The 12,848-nt window shown below is 45.5% G+C and overlaps 1 protein-coding gene across 13 annotated transcripts in view; it reads right to left on the reverse strand.

Moving 5' to 3' along the window:
* The window catches only part of ASB2 (ankyrin repeat and SOCS box containing 2), a 108,418-nt gene that overhangs the window by 73,107 nt on the left and 22,463 nt on the right, over positions 1–12,848 (reverse strand). For 3 of the 13 annotated variants that reach the window (XM_078784949.1, XM_078784946.1, XM_078784951.1), the window contains 5 exons: positions 12,625–12,660; positions 12,262–12,518; positions 12,024–12,140; positions 10,052–10,218; positions 3,917–4,072 (listed from right to left, as the gene is read on the reverse strand). In XM_078784949.1, coding sequence (XP_078641075.1) covers positions 3,917–4,072; positions 10,052–10,218; positions 12,024–12,140; positions 12,262–12,488 — 667 coding nt within the window. In that variant the 5' untranslated portion in view covers positions 12,489–12,518; positions 12,625–12,660. Of the gene's footprint in view, positions 1–3,916; positions 4,073–10,051; positions 10,219–12,023; positions 12,141–12,261; positions 12,519–12,624; positions 12,754–12,848 lie in introns of all 13 variants that reach the window. The other 10 variants (XM_068128133.2, XM_068128131.2, XM_078784950.1 and 7 more) reach the window with 5 other exon arrangements.

Consider the following 12,848-nt stretch of genomic DNA (forward strand, 5'->3'; position numbering starts at 1 on the left):
ACCCGGGTAGCCCAGTGCCAGAGAGGGCACCGAGTGGGGAGAGCGCCAGAGGGCCTTCCCCAGGTAGTTAGGTTAGGGTAAGGAGCAGGTAAGCTCGGAGGCAACTGCAGTGGTGGGGGTGTGCAGGTGGGTAGACCCTCTGGGAGAGGTACACGCCACAGCCCAGAAATTGTGCGAGGGCACCGGGAGATGAATCGGGGGAGTGAGACCCCAAATTGAAAAGCACCACAGTTTGGTCAATGGGAATTGGTTTTTAGAACCCATAGTGTAAGAGGGCCAATGGTTTGGCAGGGAAAGACCCCGGGTAAGGTAAAGTTGTTAAAGTCATTTAGGAAATAGTTAGGATTGATGAGCCTGTCGCACCATACGCAGCCACTTACCTGTGGTGATGATGATGACTCCACACCTGTGTTTTCCTTGTTCTGTGTGCAGGAAATGAGAATTGCTGTTGGATTTGTGAGACGCATCACGACGTGGATGAGACATTGGGGTGATTCCATCTCTCCCTCCTTAGGAGGGACTGATGATGAATTGGTAATGGCAAATTTTGATGTTCAGTTGGAGATGGCAAATTTTGATGAGAGTTGAAAATGGCAAATTTGATTGGTTAGGAGGGAGAGAAGACGAATTTGGTATATGGGAGGAACGGGGAAGACAGTAGGGACGTTTGTTGATTTGTAAAGTAGATGTTTATGGGTAGTGTTGCGTTTTGTGGATACAGTAAGGGGTAAGGGAGGGGCCATGTAGGTTACCTGGTGGGGGGGGGGGCGTACGGTAGGAACGTACCTGTCTCACCTGGTTCCCATGTGCCCCCAGTGTGCATCACCTTGTATTGCGTGCACTTTTGCGCCCTTGCCACCTTACTCACTTGTTTTTTTCTTTTGTCTCCCACCTCCGAGGATCTGGCTTTGGGGCAGAGAGAGAGGAGAGAGAGGTGCTGGCTCCGCAGTTGTGGGCCTGCACTTTCGCTGCTTGCTGCCTGGATCGATACACCATATGGACCGCAATTTTGGTGGCCACCCACAATGGACCGCAGTTCTTTTGCGGCCAAGCACCACCCGTGGATGGACCTATGGGTCAACGTGGCACCTATGCCATACAGGTGAACCACTTTTAGTTGGCCCCCTGACGGCCACAATAAAGAAATGGACGCGGTTGGCGCCTTTCTTTATTTTTGAAAGAAGTACGAAGGCCAAGTGCACCACACGAAGGCAAGACCAGCGGCAGAACATCGGCCGGCTGCGACACCACACCATGATCATTAAACATTTTATTGGTGCACCGGATGATGCTGACTGTGTGATGGGGTGGTGCTTTTGGTGCTTGGAAGGGGTGCTCTGCACATTATTAAAGGCCGTAAGGCCACAGAGCACTCGTGGGTTGGTGTATCGATGCTGGCATGCGTGCTCTCTCTATGCATAACATCTGCATGTGTCCCTCCAAAAACAGGTCCTGGATCGTAGTGAAAATATCAGTGTAGTCTTGTGTAAATAATGCTCCCTACCGGCTGTATGTTTAGTTTGAGGATTCTTTCCGCGATTCGGTTATCCTGTGGGTGTGTTTCTGTGAGGAGAAGGGTGCAACGTCGCAGGGGGACATCTTTACCCATTTGTGAACATCTGTAAAACTGTCGCACTCAGGGTAGAGTTAATAGTAGAGGGAACTACATCTGAGTGCCACACTAACGTAGGTAAAGATTTATCGGGTCGGGACGCCCCGAGGTAGAGAAGGGTGCAATGTTGCGGATATGGGATTTGGCCTCCATCCATATCCGCTTGTAAATATTCCCCTATTTCCCCAATACTCCCCAACTATCCCCAATCCCCCATTCCCTAGTCCCATTGTCTGTAAACAACACTCTGTAGCCCCGACCTTCCCCTTTTTCCCCCATTAAATGTCGTGCCCAGGTCCACCGCATCTCACGTAGACAACTTTCGGACATCTTGCTAGTTATTCTTAGTCTATGTCAGTTAAGGACTCGTTTCCATTAATTCTGACTCTTCGTTGCACCAGAATGTGATTGTATGGCACCAGTAGCGAGTTTAGGACCTCCCCATACCTCCTCCCATCTTCCCCATGAAACAACAACAACAACAACAACTACAACAACAACTACAACAACAGAGGGGGGCGGCGCGGCGCGGCGCGGGGAGTGTGCGTCCTCACTCCGGCTTGGTTAGCCGCCATTGCCCATGCGCTCCACGGGGTTACCACGAAGGGGCTGGCTGTCAGCTCCTCGTCAGGGGCGGAGCCCGGTAACCCCCCGCAGCCAGTGAGAAGCGGCGGGCCGATTCCATCTGGGGCGGAGCTAACGAGCCGAGGGCGTGTCACTCCCCGCCGGATATGCGCAGCCACTTACCGGACGTGAGGTCAGATGCGCCCCCAGCTTGGAAAGACAAGTCGCGACCTCCGAGCGCTGAGCGACCTCCCCGCATCTTTGGACCGGACCGGGTCGATTTTGTCCCTGAGCCAAGAGTGCACCTTGAGCCATCGACTACCCGCCTTTCCTTGCCATCAATCCCCGTGTGAGTCAGTTTTGTCCTGTTTATCTGTCGTCTGTCGGGGCTACAATAAGACCGTAATTAAGTGCCTATCTTTCTATGCTGTCTCTCTCATCCCTGTAATCTAAACCTTCCGCAATATTATAACCTCCTCCGGAGGTCTTGAGAACCGTACCCCTGGTGTCGTGTCATTTAATCCAGCCGTTGTGTCCTTTCCTTAATTGATTTAGCATAGCGCGACTCGGCCAACGTTCGAGTATAATCGGGTAACTTGTGCGAACACGGCGGCCATTCCGCTCGGCCCAGCATAACAACTTAATAAGTCGTGTCCGTAACAATATATACGTATATATATATATTTTTTATTTATTTATTTATTTATTTATATATATATATACAGTGCATTCAGAAAGTATTCAGACCCCTTCACTTTTTTCACATTTTGTGATGTTGCAGCCTTATGCTGAAATAGTTTAAATTCATTTTTTCCCTCATCAATCTACACTCAATACCCCATAATGACAAAGAGAAAACATGATTTTAGAGTTTTGCAAATTTATTAAAAAGAAAAAACTGAAATATCACATTGACATAAGTATTCATACCCTTTTCTATGACACTTGAAATTTAGCTCAGGTGCCTCCCATTTCTCTTGATCATCTTTGAGATGTTTCGACACCTTGATTGGAGTCCACCTGTGGTAAATTCAATTGATTTGACATGATTTGGAAAGGCACACACCTGTCTATATACGGTCTCACAGCTGACAATGCATATCAGAGCAAAAACCAAGCCATGAGGTCGAAGGAACTGCCTGCAGAGCTCAGAGACAGGATTGTGTCGAGGCAAAGATCTGGGGAGGCCTACAAAAAAAATTCTGCTGCATTGAAGGTTCCCAAGAGCACAGTGGCCTCCATAATTCTTAAATGGAAGAAGTTTGAAACAACCAGGACTCTTCCTAGAGCTGGCCGCTCGGCCAAACTGAGCAATCGGGGGAGAAGGGCCTTGGTAAGAGAGGTGACCAAGAACCCGATGGTCACTCTGGCTGAGCTCCAGAGATCCTGTGTGGAGATGGGAGAAACTTCCACAAGGACAACCATCACTGCAACACTCCACCGATCTGGGCTTTATGGCAGAGTGGCCAGATGGAAGCCTCTCCTCAGTGAAAGACACATGAAAGCCCACAGAATCTTGTTTCTCACAGTCTGAGTGTCATTTTGGTGCTTTTTTTACAAACTCCAAGCAGGCAAGCGGGCAGACAATCCAAACCACTCAACAACCACCACCTTGCATTTCTACCAATAATTCCATGCAGCAATTGCACACACATCCTCGAGGTGAAAATAACAAACATTTCAAAATGCCATTTTTGTAAAATACAGTAAGAAGTGCAGCAGTTTACCATCATGTTTTACCTTTGTAAAGTGGTGTCTCATTCCTGCTGCCACGGAAGTTTGCAGAGGCACCAGCTTCAAGCAAGATCTTCATGCACCCCATTTGCTCCTGTGTGGTGGCCAATGAGAGAGGAGTGTCGTGCTGCTTCGTCAAGCTGTTCATGCAGCTTGGCTGAACTGCAGTAGAACGCAGCAGCAAAATGTGTTCTTAAACTCTATTATAATGACATGTTTATACATTTGTGATATATATATAATTATATATATATATATATTGTTGTGGTTTTTAGAACCCTCCACTTTGTAAATATTTGTAATATTCCCTTGTAAATAATACCCTGTAAATATTCCTATTTTTGGTGTAAAAGGTCAAAGGTCGCACCCTAGTTAGGCCACGAGCAACACGTAGCACACCATAGGCTTCTCCTTTAGTTATTTCATTAGTATGTGTTTCAGGTAAGGATCTGTTCCCAATAGTTGAATCTGCGTTGTATTAATTAAATAAGAGTAGGCCCCCTTGTCAATTCATATTGCAGTGTAGCCTTCCTCCAAATTGTGTTCCTGGGCTTGCCAGTAGCGTTCGCTGCCTGGCTCAGCCGCCATTGAACACGAGGTCGGGCTTGGAGAAGAAGGGGGCGGGGCGGCAAGAACGAGGTGTGGCCACGTCAACTCACCACCAGGGCGTGGCTGGTAAGCCCCCACTAGCCAACCAGGGCTGAGGTGAGCTCGTTAATAGGCGTGGCTCGATGAAGCGCGGCTTAATTTCTAAGCGGGTTATAAAAGCGCAAGCGCCAAGCCCTCTAGAGAGATGCGCCAGGGAGAGAGAAGGAGTCAAACCTAAAGAGATGCAGAGATGCGCGAGGGGAGGCCATTGATGAAGAACTGCGCAGGGGACCGTTGTGATTGAGAGAACAGCGCAGAGACGGCGGATGATAAGAACACTGCGCAGAGGATCGCTTGGAACCATCGTTTGATACGAACTGCCGTTTGGTTTGAGAGCGTTCGGCACGCTATACGCACGCAGCATCCCCGCCCCTCACATATGTAAGGTTCGGTCGTGCGCCAACGACACGCGAAGCTGCCTGCCATTCTTCGCGGCGGACCCGGAGCCTGGAACAATCTGCTTGACCCTTCTCCTTCTCCCTGCTATTCCCCATTTGTGTAAGTGTGTTTGTACTGTCCTGGACGTGTGATAATATAAGACTGTATAAGGCTGCCCTGTGTCACTGCTTCTTCTTCTTCTTGTATATTCCCTTCTTTCATTTCCTCTTTGGGTTTCTTGTACATAATTAATAAATTATATTTGTTCTTGCTTTACTTTGGTTCTTCTCATCCGATCGCTTGCGTCCTGTCCCCAATTGAATATTGGTGGCACGATAAAAAAGCGGTATAGGAACCGCTATAATCGGGTTTAGACTGCCGCTAACGGCTCGAACTTCGGATTGCTAAACCGCTCGGCAACATTCCATCTTGTCCGTGGCTCGGGCAGAAGTATCGTGCTGCTTTGCGGAGAGGTTGGAGAAGGTATCTGGGAACCCATTGACCAGTCACCCTGGCCAATCTCAACCCCGCAAAGGAGCGCGATATCTTCTAGGACTCGGACGGCCAGCTTAATAGACGAGGGGATTAAACCCCCCTCGGTAAGGGGAGCGCCGTAATCCGAGATCCGCAACTATATATATATATATATATATATATATATATATATATATATATATATATATATATATATATATATATATATATCAAAGGTGGGCGGTCCGCTTCGAAAGTCCGCTTATCCGCTTATCCGCTGCAGCGGACTAACGTTTTCGAAGCGGATAAGCGAATCGGAACAACCCCCGGAAACCGAAGCGGATAAGCGTAAGCGGACTACCGAAAAATTAAAGCGCATCGCGATTCGCCAAATCAGCTGTTAGCCTGAGCCGTTACTCTAGAATTGTGAATATTTATTTAAGTGAATAATAAGTGAAAACTGAATATTTTATTGGACGCTAGAGCGGCAATAACGTCAAGATGGAGAGATTTCTGACTCTCCAGCCCAGCGGCAGTGCCAGGGACAGGCACACGAGCGACGCAAACCAGCAGTCCCAGCACAGCGACATCCACAACCCGGCGGTCAACATGATGGGGGACGTGGAGGACAGTCAGGAGATCTGCGCCCTGACCCCTCAGCTCGCGCGCAGCGAGAGCAGGATGTCGCTGGACTCAATCGAGTCGGCTGAGATCAACGTGACGGCAGGTTAGTTCTTATATTATTATTATATTTTATCGCAACGAGTTGAAAATTAATAAGTGCTTCTTTCTTCTTATATTATATTATTATTAAATGATTAAAAAATCCTTGCCGGTCTAATGATTCATTTGAAATGAATTAAAATCAGTTGAATGACATTTAATTTTTCAATTTACAAATCTGAAATTATTTGACATTTGTTTTATAACTTTTCTTTTACTTCAGGTTCAGCCACCTCTTCGTGGACATGGACCTTTTGATGGCCACGGCGCTGCACCCCCAGCACAAGCTCGCCACGGTCAGGGCCATCTGCAGGAGGCAGAACAACGACGCCATCTGCGACCTGGTGAGGGACAAGCTCATCAGGGACCTGCTCGCCCTCGTCCTACCTGACGAGCACCTGGACCCTGCCCCCCAGCAGGGACCCCAGCCCGGCTCGAGCAGTACGGACTACCTGTTCGCCATAGAGGAGGGGCAGCAGGAGGAGAACCTCGAGGAGAAGATCAGGGAAGAGGTCAACAACTGGTCGAGGAAGCCGCTGAGGGGGAACCCGGGGCTCTCGCCCAATCTCTTCCCGCTCGAGTTCCGTGATGCTTGGGTAACTCTATTTCTCAGGCATAACACGCCGCTCCCGAGCTCTGCCTCGGTCGAGCGCGTGTTCAGCTACGGGTCGGACATCCTCAGGCCTAAGAGGTCGTCCCTGGCTGCACCGAACTTCGAGGCCCTCGTCTTCATGAAGGGCAACCTCCAAATCCTCAAGAAGGCCCACGAGGTGGAGGAGGAAGACGAGGACTAGTCAACAGACTGCTAGTCTGTTGACTAGTAGACTCTCTTGTCAAAGAAAGGACGGGCAAATTGATTTTTCTTTAATGTAACTTGCATATATTAAAATTATATTTAAATTAACTGTAGAGTAGATTAGAGTCGAGTGGAAAACTTTATTTCAATAAATTTTGAATAAATTTTATTTAAATAAAAATGTATATTTTTGATCTTAAAAGCTTTGTTTGTCTTTGTAGTAGTTAGAAATGGCTATTTAGGCTTAAAAAGCATTAAATTCCCTTTAGAAACGTCAAAAATCGCTTTAAAAACGTCGAAGCGCTTTTAAAAAATCGAATCGAAGCGGATAAGCGGATAAGCGGTAAGCGGACTAAGATTTTCGGCCGCTGAAGCGGATAAGCGAATCGGACTACACGGGCTGGCGGAGCGGATAAGCGGTAAGCGGACTTAAAATTTTCCGAATCGCGCCCACCTATAATATATATATATATATATATATATATATATATATATATATATATATATATATATATATATATATATATATATAGATATATATATATATATATATATATATATATATATGAATGAATGAATGAATGATCGTTTTAAGGCCATTTTCCCCGCTAGAGCGGAGGTTAGTCTTGCGGGCCCCATGACAATCATGGTTCCCTGTTTGAGGCAATGTTTTTATGGCCGGATGCCCTTCCTGACGCCAACCCTTAGTCGCCTCTTACGATGCGCAGGGATACGGTGTACCTATTCTAAACCGGGGTACACACCGGGAAATATAAATATATAATATATATATATATATATATATGTCCCAAAAATGTTACCACAATTTGTTGTGAATTTATGTGAGTATGGTACCATTTGCTTGGGACGATGTTTATGTATGTATGCGTATCACATGACAATTAACATTACATTTGCAAAAGGATAACTCCACACACTCAATTTCTGTGATGCTTCCTGGGATATAGTGTTTCTGAAAACTTGCGACCATTGCAAGGTTTTTTGTTTTTTTTCGATTAAACTATTGATAAGGTCCACAATAATCTTTGACCATGTTGTAGAACGTCCGCGGAGGGTCATGTGTGAATCAGAAAAAAAGCAGCAATTGCGCGCCACCGCTGACACACCCCGTATGATAGAGATTGGAGATGGTGCAAGCCTAATTTTCTCAAGCTTGAGCTGAAAAATGCTTTCAAACAAATAGAGGCCAAGCTAGGTGCTTCTTCCTGGTAAATTGTTTCCCTGGAATTCGTGGAAAATGATTCGGGATTCCTGCCTTTTCCCATTTTTTTGGTTTAGGATTGCAAAATTTGGGCTCCAGCCATCTCTAGTGACAAGTGTGGACGTGCTTGTGCTTGCGTAGTGTGCTCTGTGCTCCTCCTTTCCCAACATTAAGGAAAGATTCAACAACTTGTATTTTATGGCCTTCAAAGCCATCCCACAACCAAGTTGACTGAATAAGAAATGTCTGCAATGGTAAAAGCTAGCTTCATCTTGCTATAATTCACCAAATGTCCGTCCGTCCGTTCGAAGGTACCGCAAAAACGGCTGAACCGATCGCAACGATATTTTGGGTGGGTATTCCTGGGACCCCTGGGAGTAAAATAGGCTAAATTGTTTTTCCAAGTTTTCCAAGTTTTCCAATTTTCCAGTTTTTCCAAACACGATGGAATAATATTTACCGATATGAACAGTGATGTGGCTTTTGTTGAAATTCTACAAATACTGTTTATTCTACGTACCAGGAGAGAATAGATCGACTCCTGACGAACTCTTCCTGTATGAACATGCGGCTCCGAAGTAACACGGCAGCGTGTGCAAAGCAACTGAGAAATAAGTGTAGCGGCCGCTTCCATGTTACAGATTCGGCGCGCACTCTTCACACATAAACGTGCGACTGAGAAAGACTTGTAGCGGCCGCTTCCGTTTTGCAGAATTCAATCTTTTTCCACAATGGGCGCCATGTGCTGTTTAGATTTTGATGATTTGCGTGTGATATGATTCAACGGAGTTTATATGAATCGTTTAAAATAAAAAAAAAGCCTTCTGATATTTTGCCTTTTCATTTGGGCTTCCCAATTGAAGCCCCGCCCGTAGGGTGGGTACCGTTGCTAGTACAAAGTAACGTGATTGTATGGAAATTGTGGCCGCAATTCCTAAATATCAGTTTTCTGGAGGCATGGGTTGCAGGGTGTTTCACGGCTTAATTATATCAGGAATAAATGGCAGCATCGACCTTTCTTTGCTCGGCCACAGCTGAATGAAAGCTTGCAGTGAAGCTTGTACAAAAACTACATGCAAGACAAAGACATAGTACGTATCATTGAACTTTAACGTGAATTGCAAGCACATTAAGTATACAATGGACATACATATTGTTTTTAAGGTTTTAAGGAGCCATCAACATAATACGGACGCAAAATGACGCAATTATGGCACGTTCCTCCATTCGTATAATTTTTCCCTTTCCTCTTCTTCCTTCCCCCTCCCTGACCCTTTCCCGATATCTCCTTTCCTTTTTTCTCCATTATCTTCCAATCATATTATACCTCCATCAACTTCTTCTGCCAAAAACACAACCTGTATGGTGGCCTCTGTTGTCAATTGCTTTAGTAATTAACATCCCTGTCTCTTTCAAAAAGGAATATTTCTCCAAGTGATGCCATTTTGACATATTTTCAATATAATTTTATAGTAGGAGAGAAAACTTGGTTTTCAGAACTTAATAGACTTTATAAACATTTCAATTTATTTGTTCCTCCTTTTGCTTGCCTGTGGAACCAACTTTCCAGTCTGTTCAGTCACCTTCTTCCCTCGAGGACTTCAAGACTGCGGTTCATCCTATCTCAGGTGCTCAGGTATCTAAGGTTCATCCTATCCCCCATGCGGCCATGCATACTCACAATCTTTTCTACCCCAAATGATCCCATTCCCAAATACTCCCCTTTTCCAGGTTATGGTGATTTCCCCCTCACATTCATGTAACTCTCTCTCTCTCTCTCTCTCTCTTTACCTTTAATTGAGATGAATCATCACATTGGGTTGACATGTAACACAGGCAGGGGCATATCCATGGACGTATTCACGTTAAATGATATTTTCTAGTTTTGTTTCACACCAACCTTGGAGCATGACCTTCAGGCAGTTTGGCTTGCCCAAGAAGGCAGCCTCATGCACAGGCAGCATTCCAATGGCTGAATGAATGGTCAGATCTACATCCTTGGCCAAAAGTTGTAAAAGCTGTGCACTGTCGTCTTCCATGATCACCATAGATAATGGGCTGGGCATCCTGAAAAAAAGAAAGAAATCACAGGTATATAGGAGCTGAAGCAATTTGCACCTGAGCTTTGACTCAGAGGTACAACACAATGATAATCTACGATAGTAATTCAAATTTGACCTGCACTTTTGTTTCTGCTCAGAGCCCAACTTGCGTGTAAAAATCATAAAATCTATACCTGCATTACATTTCAATATTATGTAATGGGGAGGAGTGGGTAATGGGGAGGAGTCCTATTGGGGAGGAAGCTTTCATATGGCATTCACGTAGAATTATGTTAGGATATATACCTTGCCAGAAGAACAGAGCAGAAAGATTTCTTAATCGTTTTGTTGGTGAAAAACCTGTCTCCCCTATTGGCTGTGACCCCAGCATCACATGTCTCTCTTGGATTCTGTAGCATCTAAAGTTCTCAACATTATTGGCATCTCCCATCATTAGGCCAGGCCTAGTGCTACCACGTCACAGAGAGGTCGGTGGTCTCTCTGCTTTTTTTCATGGCCTATCCTACGGTCTTGTGCCCTTTGCTCTCTCAGTTCTCCAACCCTCACCGACCCTTTTAGGATGCATGTGTCCTTCCAGTAAGTTGTAAAAACAAATAGGAAATCAAACACCTTAAATAGTAATTTACTCACTGTGAATAAAAGAGAAGCTGATATTTTGCACCTTATGCTTCGTCGGAGCAAAAAAAAAAAAGGTGAGAAAAAGGTGAGAAAAAGAACAGTGAGTTGTAACCCCCTCTTCGATAAACCCCCAAAGGCCATGATCAATGCACGCCTCCACTCTTTTGCTCCTCTTTTATCCCATTGTGGAGCTGCCTTCTTGAGGCTCCTCAATCGCACTCTTCCCTCCAAGGCAATCACACTCTTCTCGCAGTCTTTAACACCCCCATTAACCCCAACATCTAACTTGGAGGTTACTTTGTTTCTACCCGTTCCCTCTCCTCATTCGTTCATTCCGTTGCTTATTGTTGTTGTTGTTGTTGTTGTATAGCCCCGGACAGTTCTCTTGAACAAGCCCGTGGCATGGAGACAGCCGATTGATCTCCCAGGAACGACCCAGAGATCTCCCACATCCAGGATGGTGTACATCCTCCTTCACGATGTCAGGGCCATGACAAAGTTAGAGAGAAAGAGAGGGAAAGCAAAGGACCGGTCCATAGGGACCAATCGGCACTGCCCTGACATTGACAATCCAGGCAGCTTGGAAGATTTGGCCCACAGCTTGGGTTGGGGGAGGTGAGGGTACAACCACCGTGAAGAGGCGTCTGTTCTTAGTAACTAATTATATGGATCAAAAGTTGGAGTTTCTTGGACAATTGTCCGTATCTCATTCTGAGAACGTTTTGAACGCCCCTTGTTTCTCATTTGCCCTCGTCATCTCAATTTCAAAATGAGAAACACAGAATTTTGGGTATTGGTTCCCAACCCTATAAAGGGGAATTCCCTCAAAAATAATCTACATATTAATATTACTCCGCCATTTTCACACAATATTTCGGGTCAAATTTGAAGCACATGCGTACAGCATGGAGCATAACTTGTGTGCAAGCTACTGCCGTGCAATAGGGTTTGATGAAGACATTTATAGGATCGTAAGAGATTTACAAAAACAGTTTGTAATTCCAGCTTTTGGCACCATAGGTGTCCTAAACATAGTGCAGTGATTTATAGCTAACCCCAGGCTGTTGGCATTTGCTTCCTGGGGTCACATGTTCATCTGTTATTTTACCCTTATTGTGAAATGATGTGAAAAGCTCACGCTGAACTACTTTGGTGGAAATGTAGCGTGAGAGTAATTCCAGCAGCACCTACTCATGTTGTTGCTCTTGGAGCTGCCGCTTGATGGACCGCCATTGCCTGAATCCCCGTCGAATGGGGCTCGTCGAACTGTGAGATGCTGATTCACCTGCACATGAGTGTGCCCTCATTCTGCGGGGCATTTGGATACACAATCACATGCAAGTAAACACAGGAGGAGAAACAATTCACATCTTTTGTGAAGAACAAAATTGAGCTTCAAATGGATCGGGCAAGGCAACAAAGGCGGTACCTATTGCCATCGTAGGCAGGTGAAGATGATGGGTTGTTCTGGATTGAGTAAGTTGTAGAGTCATTGGGGGTCTGTTTGTGTGAGCCATGAGAAGTGTCCGTTATAAGGCTTTGCTCGATGGCCATGCGTACCAGTTCCTCTTCACTCATGCTGCCATATAGGCTGAGGTCGTCAGCTCCAAGAACGCCGGTATCAGGACCCGTACGTTGCCATGCACCTGTCGCCATCACCTCTGGCCTACTCACAGCCTTAGACACCTGCAAGTTCGAAAGTCATATGCAATGAAATGCGTTAAAATTCCAATTACATTAAATATCAAAGACTTTTGAAATTTTGATGATGCTCTACATTTGGCATACGTACTTCTTTTTCAGAGGTTGATTTGGCTTTCTTGCTTCACTGTGGTGGTGAACAGGGTCACAACATGGAGTTGGTACTTCACTATCCCATTGAAAACAATGAATGAAGGGTCACAAGATGTACTGTTTCTTTCTGTCAATGATTAATTCCATCAATATAGATTTGATCCTAACAGTAACAGTGATGAAACAGGTATGGTGTGCGGCCTTGTGATGAGCACAATGGTG

The sequence above is a fragment of the Myxine glutinosa genome, chromosome 9, assembly GCF_964187855.1.
Source record: "Myxine glutinosa chromosome 9, kmMyxGlut1.1, whole genome shotgun sequence".
NCBI classification, from domain to species: domain Eukaryota; kingdom Metazoa; phylum Chordata; class Myxini; order Myxiniformes; family Myxinidae; genus Myxine; species Myxine glutinosa.